This window comes from Daktulosphaira vitifoliae, unplaced genomic scaffold (assembly GCF_025091365.1).
Source record: "Daktulosphaira vitifoliae isolate Bord-2020 unplaced genomic scaffold, ASM2509136v1 Scaffold_1, whole genome shotgun sequence".
Taxonomy (NCBI): domain Eukaryota; kingdom Metazoa; phylum Arthropoda; class Insecta; order Hemiptera; family Phylloxeridae; genus Daktulosphaira; species Daktulosphaira vitifoliae.
Window position 1 is genome coordinate 51,070,676 of NW_026099572.1, and position 14,432 is coordinate 51,085,107.

The window sequence follows — 14,432 nt, forward strand, 5'->3', positions numbered from 1 at the left end:
CTTGAAATCGTTACGCTTTTCAGCATTAGATGAAACCTGAGGGTAATTTGATCTTATATATAAGTTATATACTGTGACTGCCAACATCGTCGGGATATTTTATAAAATAAAAAAAAAGTTGAATAATTGATTGGTTATTTGTAAATAACTTAAAGCGCAATGGGAAGAACTGAAATCAAAAGAAAAAATGTATTAATAAATTGAGAAATTGACAAAATACCGAATATGTCATTTAAACAACATTGACCGTTATAAATAAACGTTACAATCATAACAAATTCCTGAAATATTCTATGATTTCACATGCAAACAGATCATCGCCTTGTCATTTCTAGAAATAGATCATTGAAGTGGGGCGCAAAGGGCCTAATCTGGCCACATAGATTCGTAGGCGTTGAGACACTCTCAGAAGAGCCATTGTCGACGACTGTATGGCTACCGATATATCATTATACTTGCTTATTTTCAATTTAAAAATTACCAAAAAATATATTTTTTTGTCAATAAAATTAACTTATAAGCAATCAAATAATGCATACAGTTGAGCTCATATTTCATAATTCCTAAAAAGTGGAGATAAAATATAAGAAACAATTGTATGGGCATTGCATCGTCTGATGTATTATTTTTAAGTCATAAAACAATGTTTACGTAGGCACGCCATAATCTATGAGCTGTAGGGTTATTTATTAAAGTTGCACCGTTCCCTCTGGAGTAACGCCAGCATAGGTATGGCGAGACTAGGAATAAAGAAGTGGGGTAGTGAACATGCACAGCCAATTGGGTGGTGTCTATAAAAGGTTCGAGGTAACACGAACCCAACCGAGGAGTCAGCCGCTTGGATTATTTCGGGATCTCTCTCTGAACGTCTACGACTCGACTTGGCTTGCCATCTATCCCACCCATTTGGTCTGGAAAGCGAACACGCCCATTTGGCAAATCTGTAAAATTGTATTTTTTTTGTTAAAACATCAGATTGATAAACTTTTGCTCGATCGTATTGTAATATTGCTCGTGCATTTTAATTTCACGTCTCTAACTGTCAAAATCTTTTAACCACGTAGCTGATTAATGTACCACGATAACAAATATCACTCATATATTTAAGGTTTTTTAGTAACTCAATTTTAGTATTAAAAAAATTTTTTCAAAATATACTACCATAAAATTTAATTTGTAATTTTTTTCTGCATTTCAAACATTTTTAATAACATTGATCTTAATGAAATTTTAATAGTACACTTGTAACAACAATATTTATTTTGATATGCTATTCATGAAAATACAATGAATAACATAAGTACACGAAGAACTTAAAAGAGAACACAAACGCCTTTAAAAATTGTTTTTCAACTCTTATTTCTGTCAGATATCATCTACACTTGTCTCAATTATGCTACGTTCACACTAGGTTTATTTATTTAAAAAAATATCTCTCATAAATGAAAAGTTACTGTAAAATATGAGGTATTGTCAAGTCAAAAGTTTTTTCAAAAACTGCCCTTAAATACATACGTGTGTTTAGGAATATGTCTTGGACAGTGACAGTTCTAGAATTTTTTTTAAGTAGGTGCTATTTAACTAATATTGCTCTTTAATAAATACATAGTTTTCTTTTTTGAATTAAAAATGAATAAGGAATAGAACACAAAATCAGGAGCTTTTGATAAATATTAAATAAAAATTAATCAATAATTTTTTATTAAGTAAATTTAAAACATTATTTATTGGAATTTATTTTTTATTAATATATAGGTTATACATAACGTACATCATTAAAAATTATAACAACACTATAATATACAAGTAGAATTGTTAATATTTTTTTGAATATATATTGTATGTACACTATATATTATATAGTTAATACATAACAATGTAAGTGGTCATAACAACACATTTTATAAATATGTTTAAATTCTAAAAAATAAAAAATTGACAAAATTTTATGGCTTACAAAAATTATTCTCAAACAAAATATTAATAATATAAGTTATAATGAATATTTAAACATTTTCCATCTATTATGGTTTAGATAGATAATGTAAGAATAATTTTTGTAATTGTGGTTACAATCACTATGATAAAATAGACATATTATAAATTAACTTTTTATTAAGAAAGAAAAAGATTTACTACAAACTCTCTTAATTTTTCTTGTGAACACAAGAAATATATTTTTAGAAATAGCCGCAGCTCTATAATATTCTACCTGGCCGACTTTTAGTACAAAAGTTGTACATTAGTTTCAAATAATAAATCAAAAATTTATAAATAAATTCAATGGGAACGATAGACATAATATTTGGTCTATTTTTCAGTTGATTTATTTATTTCAATATACATATTCCGTATATTGTGTTTTTACTCTAAGATAATTATAATTAATTTATCTAAGACATAAGCTTATAATACATGTTAATTTAGGTAAAAGCTACTAAATACTATAGGAAAAATTAACGACACGTTTTGACTCAATTCTCAGTAATATTGTTCACTATTATATTAATATAATACAAGTAAAATTAATTCTCAATGACATGACTAGTTTTTATAAATATTTATGTATGAATATTGAATTATGAAGTTAAAAATGTTTTATTTTTATTACTAGTACTGTGTTCATAGAATAAGATTTCAGGTGGCTCATATTCAGAGGCGCTTACGAAATTAGGATGTGGAGCAAGATTAAATTATAAAATCGTCAACGTGTCAAAAGCTGTTAACCTGTTAATACGTGTTAAACTCACTAACGTGTCGCATATTATCACGTATAAATATGATTTTTAAAATTTTTAATTTAAAAAAAAATTGACCATAAAAAGTTAAATTTAATTTTTTTTTCAAATATTTGAAATTTTTTTTTTGTGATATAAATAATAAATAATTACAATTGGTTTATTAATTTTTATTATTTGATACTAAAATAATGTAAAAAAAATTACTTAATTATTATTATTATTCAGTATTAATTAGGGGCATTTAGAATTATATGTATGAATAGACTTCGAGAAGGAATACTTTAAAGTATTGCAGTTGCCATATTTCGTATTTCAGTTTATAACTTTTTATTGGTTTTTTTTTTACTTTTTCTTTGATAACTGTTCATTGAAATTTTGATTAACTAAATCTGTAATTTATACTTAAAAATTGTATAATAATGATCTTTTACCAAACTTAAAATTTTAGTACTGTTATATTTTTTGTTAGAATTCTTTTCCATTATTTAAAAACCATAATATGCTATTATGAAAATCAACTATAGTGCTCAAACTTCAACTGTAAATTTGTAACCCTCTAAAAATATGTAATCTGAGTGATAGAAAGAAATAACCAATTCCTGATTTATTATTATTTTCAACTCCAACCTTTTCATATTGATTTTCCAATGTATAATACATGCTTTCATAATATTTAGTTCATTTGTCCAATTGCCCAATTGATATCTTGGTCTAATTGCGATCGCTTTAAATTAACAATCAAGTATATAACCAGTGTATCGTAATTGTCAATAGAACACTTGTAATAATTTTGTACAACTTATAATGTATTTTCTAAAGCATGCAATTATTTAGAAAAAAAAAAGAACAATTGAATAACAATTAATTTACTTTACGATTAATATAACAACAATAATTTATAATGATATAAAATTACTTCTTGTTATTTTTATTTAATGTATATATTTAATATTTCAAAAATTTGCATTTTCTAGCAGAGTATTTTTATAATTACTAATAATCAATTTTAGCTTCGATGCGAAGCTGAGAAGGTATTGGTTTTACTAAGATGTGTTTTTTTTTTGTGTGTGTTACCACTTTTTCTCAGCTCTCACCGAACCGATTTCTTTCAATGATACGTCAAAAGATCACAAATCGTATCTAGTCGAAGACATTACCCTCAAAAATTGAAAAATATTCCCTCGTTCCCCGTAAATGGGGGAAATCTCCAAAAAAATTACAAATTTAAAAATCGCTAATTTTCGAAATTTTTTCAATTTTTTTTACTTAAAATTGCTATAACTTTTTTAAAAATAACCGAATCAATATAAATTTTTTTTAATAGATGCTTGATATCAGTACCTTTTATTTGGTGTATTTTTTTTTATATCTAACCTTTTACCTGCCCACAGAGGGGATTTAAAATGACAACTTTTTCACAAAAAATTTACTTTTTCAACTTAAATTTTGAAAGTGTTCCGGAAAGTCTGACACTTTTATATATATCTTAAATTAAAGCTAATGTAATTTACTTTATTATGCAAAAAAAAAAAATTCGGATTTTATTTTATCTTCACGATGAAAATGGCTACCAAACGCTATTATTGTGTGAAAATTTTCGATTTTATTTTTTACATTTTTAACTTTATAATGCTATAACTTGAAAAGTGTATGGATCAAAACAATTTTTTTATGTGAAATAATATTTTTTAATAATCTCTTTTTCATTCGACATACTTTATCTTAATTAGGATATTAATAAGGAAATATCAGATCATGAAGCTTTTGGAATAATCCACCAATTTTTTAAAATTAAACACTATCTAAAGATTTGCATCGAAGCGTTTTTTTTTTATAATGATTTTAATCACTGTCAGATATCATTATACTTGATCCATCTATGCCACGTCACCACTGTGCCGCGACCCCCCTGTGCTGGGTTTTTTTTTAAATATATTTATTAGTAAGTATACATAAATAGGGAATACTTATACTAGAGATTAATTAAAATAAAAATAAATTTATAGATATTTCAATTCACTAAGATGTTTAAGTTGCTTTTAATGTACAAATGCTCTGAAAAATAACAATTAATTATTTTTCTAATAGAAATTTTTGTATGTATTTGTATTTAATGCACATAATAATTTAGTCACTTTATATTTTTTAATTTTTAGTTGTATAAAATTGGAAGCATTCCACAAATTGTGTTTATTTTTGTGACTCATCTCATAAAAGTTTTTTTGCTTATTATAAATTTAAATTATGTTCTAGTATATTCCTATCAAAAAAATTATAACTGATAAAAATTTAATCAGTCATTTCAAAAACAACACAAGTACTAATTTTTCAAAATAGAATTTTTTTAAATTTTATGGTTATACACGTAGTGAAATATTAAAATCGTCAAACTCAATGAATACAAATATCAACTAAAATAAATTAGAATCACCCCAACTAATAATTTTTGCCACCCTCAAGTTCACATTACTTTACTATAACAAATTATTTTATGTAACAATCAATTCTACTCTCCCATAAAATGAATTTTAAATATAATTCATAAATATCCTTTACAATTTTTTTAATTATAATAAAAGAGTAATTAATACTTGAACTTTTGATCTGTATTTTATTTTAATATTATAGATAAAAATGATTTATAGTCTTTTTTTTATTTTTCGAAATACATAATCCTTTTTAGGGTTTTATATGAGAAATTGTTTTGCTAGCCTGTTCAAACGAAAAAAAAATGTAATTTATCATGTATTATTTTTGTTTTAGGGAGGATTGTATCTTTTTATTTCCTCACGGTACCTACATCAGTGTTCTAAAAAAAATATTACGGTCAAGTAAAAAGCGTATATCGTGTTCAGTAGAGTTTGTTAATATATATATATTGTTAGTGATTTTTCTACAATTTAAAATGTTTCTCTAATCAAATTTCACTTTATATGTAGGTTTTGATACCAGGTCATCATTTTTTATATACTTGACTACATAATTGTGAAAATGAAAATCTCTGAAATTATAAAAAAAAAGTTTGTTGTTTTTGATATAAGAGTTTTATTCATTTTTACCTGTTTTTAGGGAGTACTATTCTTGTGTCTGACAAAGGAATATCATGTATAAAATTATTCCAAGAATCTGACAAGTTTTTATTTCTAAGAAATGATAATTCTTCAACAGATTTTTCTTGATACCATTTACAATGTAGTAAGGGTAAAAGATCAAAACCTGGATAAATGATTTGAGGTGGCATAAACTTTGATTTTTTACTTTTTGGTAAGCTAGCTATAAACCATACAGATGTATAATAATATTAAGTAAATATACTGATAGATATAAGATATTTTTTACGATGGAGGTTAAGGTCAACTTTAATGTCTCCAAAATTTATGAAATTCAAATGCCCAAATGGTAATTTCAACAATAACATATTTTATAGTGCTAACTGCCAAACCTGTTATCGTGTAAATTTTATATTCCCCATAGTTATTATCTTTTATAAAATATTTAGAATAGATCATTTTGTCATTTTTAGCTTCTATGCTAAGCTGATTATTAATTTTACTATGATGTCATTTTTTTGTGTCTGCTTTCATTTTTTCTCATATCTTACATCATAAGAAACAATTCAAAAATTCCCAAAAGTCAGTATGATATTATTAATTTACGCGTTAATTTTATACACAATTAGTCTAATTTTGATATAAAGTATCGGCACTAATATAACATTTTTATCACTATTTATCAACATCTTATTTTTATTTATATACAAAATGTATGTGAAAATTTGGACATTTTTTCAAAGAGTGTACTAGACAGATATTTTTTGAAAATATCTCAAAAGATCACAAATCGTATGTTATAAAAGATATTACTCTCAAAAAAAAAATCCCTCTCATTTTCTGTAAATGACGTATTAAGAAGGAGGAGGATTAGGATACCAATTACTCAAAAATGATTTTTTTCAAAACTATTTATTGACTTAAAACTACTACAATTTATAAAAAATGTGTTTATTAAAACAATATAATAACAATAAAACCACTGTTACTATATATTGATGTTTACTATGCTAAAACCCAAATGTTCTAAATTTTTTCATAAACTTTAAAAAAAAACTATAAAATATTAATTATAAAAAATTTATTTCCATGACATTACATTTTTATGTGATTTAAAATATTAAAAAAATTGCAATATATTAAACTGTGGGCAATTCATTTCCTAGATAAATGATGAATTATTTTTTTTTATTAAATACACAACTGAGAAAATTTAATAATAATATTTTAAGTTTACAAAAAAATTAAATGTTAAATATTATAGGTTTAAATAGGTTGAGATTTGGTTAAAGTTCCTTTTCCTTTGGGAGTTTGAGGGTGTAAGTCCCTATCTTTGAGAAATCCGAAGGGACTCGAAGTTGGTCATCACAGCAGGCGTAGGTGACCTCAAATTTGGTTCTAACTAATAATATATTTTTGTAAAATGCACATTACTATGAAAAATACCGAAAAATTGAATTTAGAGTAAAACTATGGGGTAAATGCTTCAAAATGTACAATCTTTATTATATGTCTTAATAAACTATAAACCGCTAACATACTTATGCTCTTAATAACTGCTCATTGCATTGATAAGAACTAGTAGCGCTTATCAACTTATAGTGTTCGCACCTCCTGTAGAAAAATGCTTAATTGTTAATCACTTTTTAACATAAAAGACTCATCTCACTGGATATAGAATAAAAAAAAAATGATTAGCTCTAATATTTTCAAAAATATTTCGAGAGGTGTAATTAAGGCTTACTATGCATGTTTGTTATAGTTTTCTTGATGAACTCATTTTTGGCTCTGTGCTCATATACACACATAATTACTTTATGATTTCAGATTAAATATGTTTTTTGAAATTAAGATAAGAGCGATTATGGTTTATATTTATACATTTTTTTAGTTTAATATATTGTCAATTTGGGTATAATATTTATAAATACGCACAAAAACGTATGTGTATAATTCCTAAGATGTGAACTTTTATTGAATTATATTGTTAAATAATAATAAATTAGTTATTCGTACTAATTTCTGGTGGTATTGTGCTTCTTGAGTGCTCATCACTTAATTTTCCTTGTACATCATCTATATCATATCGCCTTAAAGTGCTTTGTACAGGATTGTATAAATCTGTTTTGACACTAGCTAATTTAACTCTCGGGCGATTTTCCGGTGATAATTTTGATACTCTATTGGCTTTATTTATTTTTTGACATCCACCAAATAAATAGTCTCCAAGATGCTCCGGCATGCCCATTAACAATTTTCGTTCTTCCGTTTTGTTTCTTTCATACTATAAAAAAAATGATTAATAATATGAAAGCAAGTTTATTCCTAATATATAATCATTACTGTATCAATAGCGTTATTCATTAAAATTTAATATGTGAAACCTGATTATGATAATATATTATATAATAATATTTTTTAATTACTCAAATCTTTTTATTTAATATGTATAGTTTTATTCAAAATTTGTATTTTATTTCACTTTTATATTAAACAAATATTTGTATTTAAGCCAAGATATAAATATAAAAAAGTTAATTAAGTTATATCTTCTTTTTCCTCGCCTTTATTTCAACCATTTGGGGTCAGCCAAGTTAATTAAGTTACATATGTATTAAAAAATTAGGGGCTAATTAAAAATAGTAATGGTATCTTAAATATTGAAGAGAGCCTCTATAAAGAAATTAAAAAGACTTCATTAAGTAAAATAATAAGAAGGCTACAAACATTATAAATAGAACAAAATTAATAATTGTAGAAAACTTGAAGTTTTTATCATAATATCAAACCTTTAAATACTTAATCTGTAACTTTATCAAAAATACATAAGCCGGGAAATAATATGAGATCAATCGTATTGAAGATTAATTCCCTGACTTACAATTTTGATATTGGAGAACACAAACAGCCACAATAATTACTAAAAAATTGTGGATACTTATTTCAAGAAAAATGCTATTATTATTAACGCTACATTAACGATACATAGTGATATCCTATCTAAAAAATACTTCCATATATAATCCTATTAACGTTTTTAGTTACTAATTTTATTACCTAGTCGATTGACACATTTTGCCAGTTTACATAATTTTAATATTACAATTTAATTTCCTAATTATAATAGTCTTTTTATTTTAGTTCTATACTCAGAGCAGATGAATAAAGCTATTTCACTGAAAAAAATCCGTGTAGGTCTTTTACAGAAAAGTTTTGTTAAATCTTAATTAGTTGATATTACCATAAAATTGTAATACGAACAAAATTATTTGGTACGTTCAAATTATCATTTGTTAAAATTATTGATTAATTTCAGTTAAACTGTTTCTTGTAGTGTTTATCAATTTTTATGTTATACTAAGTATCAGTGCTCGAATTGGGGGGGTGCGCAGGGGGACGTAGCTCCTCTACTTTTTTTAAAATTTTTTTGCGCACCCCAACTACTTTTTTTTATTGGGACGGGAGGACGGTGGAAAATACCACCTTTTTTTTTTTTTTTAAATATTAGTATGATAATGAAATATGATTTATTAATAAATACTAAATAAAGTAATGAGTAAAAAAAAAAAAAAGGTCTTCAAAATGCTAGGGACGCAGTTTTCAAATTGTTAAGTTGAGCTCCCCTACTTATTTTTGGCCAATTCGAGCACTGCTAAGTATATATCTTGTATCTACTGCAATTAAACTAAACTTCTTGTTATGACAAACATAGAAGTTGAAGTGCAACTGTTGTAAATGTATACTAGATACTCAATAGTGATAGTTGTTGATACAATAATTATGTTATACTCCTAACCGGACTGATTGATACAATGAATTTTTGTAGTATTTACTAAATGTCTAGTTAGGACAAATAGAAATGATAGTACTGCTGTAATCTCTAGAAATTTCAGTTTTCTGGGAAAAGGCGCGATAAATTATGCGTTATAAAAAAATAGAATACCAATAACCACAAAACCATTGGGAAACCAAAGTATATGCAATACGGGCGCGCCAGGGGCGGACTTAGGTATGTGGTGGCCCCTGGGCGGAATGCATTGTGGGGGCCCCTTATACATAAACAAGGAGATATATTTTTTTACTTATTAAATAACAATTACTATCATATTTGTGATACCAATGTATACTAAATTTGTGGGGGCCCCTGAGCTGCAGCCCATTCAGCCCTCCCCTAAATCCGGCCCTGTGGGGCGCGATGACACTATACAGTTATTGTGTGTGTGTGTGTAATCTATACCCGTGGTCGAGTAATGTGTTTATTTTCAATATCACGACGTTGGACCATTCGGCACTCCTGAAAATTAATTAATAAACGTTAAGCATTACGTTACAAATACGTCATGGCCCACAGCGATATCGTTGATTTTTCGAAGACTTGGGATCTTGCCCAATATATTGACATTTTTCGTGGTAAGTACACAACTACAATTTTTCTAATATTAAATTCCTATGTAAATATATTATACGTAATCACTATTTTGTTTAAAAAAATAGGTGTTAAATATTATTAGTTAAAATTTTATGTAGGTGGCGGGTATACAATTTAAAAGAAGAAAAACTAATAGGTTAAATATCATGAATATCAACAACTTATTATAAATTAGGTGCAATTATATTTCTAATTATTAAAATGTAATGTAGTATAATAGTTATTACAAGTATAATTAAATTCATATAGGTATCTACTATAAAATTAATCATCTTGGAGAAAATTTAAACTGATTGATATAATATTGAATGCAGATACAGAACATTTTTTCTTCATAATAGTATCTTAGTATTATATTATGTTATGTCGTACGTCGGTAGTGCCCCAACGTAGACACAAAAGTTTTACACAAATTAATTAATGTTTTTATATTTAAATATTGACGACGAGTTCGTCGTTCGAGCTCTTCTCGAGTCCTCCCGTTGGATAAACTGATCAGCCCCAATCCCTCAAATTAGTGAACCACTAAAGGGGTAGAGTTTAGACCCGTCAGCACAGTCTAGCTCAAAAGTAGCAGACTGAAGGGTGGCTCCTTGTCAGCCACCAGCACAACTACCTTTTTACTATACCCACTAAAGGGCGGTTAAGCCCAAAAACTAGCCAGCTTGTACACTAATTATTAAGATTGACTAAAAGACCAGCAGTCCAACCTTGACTCTAGCTGCACACACACACGCAAATTCTAAGAACACGGTGAATATAAATTATTTACGCTTAGTCCAGTTTTTAAATAGTTATTTTATTTAAGAAACGAATTAAACACAAAGTCAAAAAGGTAATATCAAAATGTAACACAAAACAAAATTAAATCGTACAAAGACACTCGCGTCCACGTAACTCGGCGTTTCTTCAACAAAACGTCCAGTCCCCTATCCTTTTCATGTTTCCCATTTATTTTTTTTTCCCCCCATTATTAATTTGCTTACCCTGCATTTCCCTTCTATATGACATTATTGTATTGCTTGAGAATTAAAAAATTGCTTACTATTGTTTTAAACCCCGTATTATACTAAAATCGACGTTATTCAGCTATTTACTACAGTTATTTAATATGTGAACACTAAATTCAATCCATTTAATTTTTACATAATACCTAGTACAAATATTTTATGGAAAAAGTAATCAAAAAAATAAAAAATCTAAAGTTGTTTCGATTTTAGTACTTTTAGAATGTAATAGTGTATATACAATATAACTAATGAAAAATGTATACATATTTTAATTAAACAAAAAACTTTTTACACATTCTTTGTAGGTGTATTGTACTCATGGACTAAGTTGGCTAGATAACTTTTTGCAACTAATAGATAGTATCCCCTGCATGAGTAGTTAAATTTTTGCTCTTATAATGACTACATTTAAAACTTTATTATAAATAAAAAACAAAAACATTTTTACTTATTAAAAAATGAAGTTGATATGAAGACATTGCAAATTTTATCAGAAGACATGATAAAAGAGTTAGTCCCAATAACTGGACACAGAGCAAGATTATGTTCAAACTCAGATGAATGGAGAAATATATTACAGGGAACGACTGTTGTTTCAGTGAGGATGATTTTTTAACACAATTAATGCGAACTGTTTAAATGTACATATAGTTTTAAATTACATAAAGTCCATTTAATTATGTGTAATAATAACTTTTAATACTAGGTTTTTTTAAGTTCTGGTTGGAATCTTGTTAAATGAATTTAATTTATATTTAAGCATAACTCATTTAATACAGAACATACTAAACCCCAATCATATATTGGAAGTATCCTTATGGAATTATCCCTAACTAGTGATTCCTCTAAAAACAATCATCTTAATCTTAATCCGTTTGTTGTGTGTTTAGATCTTGATGAATTTCCAAAATGTGAATCATCTATTCTAAGTAGTTCACAAAGACCATCTCCAAGTAGAATTGAGTATTATTTACTTTTTAAGTATTAAATGTCGATCAAAATAAATTAATGTAAAATTTTCACATTCTGTATATTCTATTCATAAATGGTATCATAATATAGGTATAACATATATACTTTATATATATATATATATATATATATATGTATGTATTCCTAAGTATAAATAGTACAGTTAAATTTAATGAAACAAATAAAACATAGAACAAATAAATAAAAGGTGATCACAAAATTTCAAATTTCAAATGACATTATTTTTATACCTTGAATCTTCTATATTTTCATTCTTATTTATCTTGCATTTTTGTGTTTATTTTTATCTATTTATTTTATATTTTATTAAATTTATTTGCTTTAAATTTTGTAATACTCTAGGTGATTGTTAATTTTGCTTTGATGTTAAATTTTACAATATAAATTTTATTTATTTTAGTAATAACTTACTAATAAATGTTGTCTTATTTATAAGATCTCTTAGATTTACTTCTAAGTGCTAATAAAGAAAGTGCATTATTATCTGCATATTAAGAAATAGGGTTATTGGATAGCATAAGTCGTAGACGCTTGTATAATTTGATCATTAATAAAGAACTTGGAGATAATGTCAATAAACGTGTTCCATCATCTAGGCTACAAGAACTAGTATATCAAATTACAACTATTTTTTTATAAAGAAAGTATAGCAGTATACTTAATACTCTATAATTATATATATTATATCATATGGTCCGGGTTTGAAAAGAGCAGAAAAAGGAAAATTATTAGATTGTCTTAACAATAAAAGAAGAGATTATAGAAAATCAGGTATAATTAGCGTGTTTTGTCGTAGTTCATTAACCATTTCTTCTGGTTCATCTCCGTTTTCTCATGGCGCAACTAATGGCTTTCAACAATTTTCAACTGAAACTCATGTCGAAGAAAACTTAAATTGGTTGAGGAACTTTAGTGATCTATTGAATCTTGTCAAAGAAAATTGGATTAATACTGTTCATGCTCATCTGAACAAAATTTTGTTTAAAGATGGATTTGTCTATTGCTAAGTATATGTCAGAATATCTAGCTTTGAAAAAACCAACTGGTTATTTTGTTGTTAGTATGGTGTTAAATATTATGTAATTAATAATAATTTAAAAATTAAACAAATTCTATTATATTTTATGTTCATCATGTTATTGATTTTAACAGACTTAAATGTAGCATTTCCAAATTCATGAAATAAGCTCTATAAAAATTTTCCACTCTATAAAAAGAGGATATTTGAATTGGCAGTCTATAAAATCAATAAATCAAAAAAGCTTACAGTAAATGAAATATTGAAGAGTTATGTACAGTATGATGTTGTAGGTTAGTTATTTAATGACAGTTTTTTACTAAAAAATGATGTACCTGTATAATAATTGATAATTTTTCTTAAATATTAACACTATTAATTTAATTTGTAATTGCAGAAAGAGAAGAAATTTCAAAATTGCAGCTCTGCTTAGCCTTCCATTCATTATTGGTGTCAACAGTACAAGAGTGAAAAAATCCAAAACACAGTGGCGGCCTTCAAAGCTTGAAGCTAGAGATGGTTTCATAACACATATCAAAACTGATGCTGAGATACAAGAAACAACTAGAAGAAAGGATAAGTTGGCAGAATTTGGACATACATTACAGCCTTTTATTTTAATTGCTGTCTCTGAAATTAACGCAATATCCAGTTACATGGTAGTTGTTAACAAAACTTACTATCGCCTTAATTCAATAATTGCAGCAGTTGACTGTTGTTTCAAAATAATTATAACATTAAATGCTGAATATCCTTCAGAATCTATATTGATTTGGTATTTTATTCAGAAGGGATGTTACAACATAACTACACAGTGGGATAAAAATTACATAATTGTAAATGAATTTTTATCTAATGTTGGTATTATACATTAGAGTTTTTAATATTATTTAGTATCTAATATTCACTTAAGTATTTTCATTTAATTTTTTTAATTATAAATTTATTAAATTATAATTTACAGCTTAGCATTTTGTTTTTTAAAATGCCCACTTGTTTTTTATGTAAATTACAATTTGATAGCATTAAAACGTTATTTACTCATTTTAATTTTCTATATTTAAATAATATATTTAATACGTTTCATTGTACAGAAGTGGGATGTTCAAGATCTTTTAATTTAAAAAACTCTTTTTGTAAACATTTACAAACTCATATTTTAAATCAAAACCTACCATCTTCAACTTCTAA

General features: G+C 26.1%; 1 protein-coding gene across 1 annotated transcript; it reads right to left on the reverse strand.

Annotated features, from left to right (window-relative positions):
• Nucleotides 1–5,654: 5,654 nt before the first annotated feature.
• Nucleotides 5,655–8,155, reverse strand: LOC126894083 (uncharacterized). The gene is made up of 4 exons (XM_050664762.1): nucleotides 8,135–8,155; nucleotides 7,808–8,075; nucleotides 5,801–6,014; nucleotides 5,655–5,742 (listed from the first exon to the last, which is right to left on the reverse strand). The coding sequence occupies exons 1-4, from the start codon at nucleotides 8,153–8,155 to the stop codon at nucleotides 5,655–5,657; spliced, it is 591 nt and encodes a 196-aa protein (XP_050520719.1).
• Nucleotides 8,156–14,432: the final 6,277 nt, after the last annotated feature.

What these genes read in the sequence shown, in the direction of transcription:
- LOC126894083 (XM_050664762.1), bottom strand. Translation starts at nt 8,155, where the DNA reads ATGAATAACGCTATTGATACA. An exon ending in TGAATAACGCTATTGATACA is followed by an intron (nt 8,076 to 8,134) that starts GTAATGATTATA and finishes TTTTTTTTATAG; the next exon opens with TATGAAAGAAACAAAACGGA. An exon ending in CACAATACCACCAGAAATTA is followed by an intron (nt 6,015 to 7,807) that starts GTACGAATAACT and finishes TATGGTTTATAG; the next exon opens with CTAGCTTACCAAAAAGTAAA.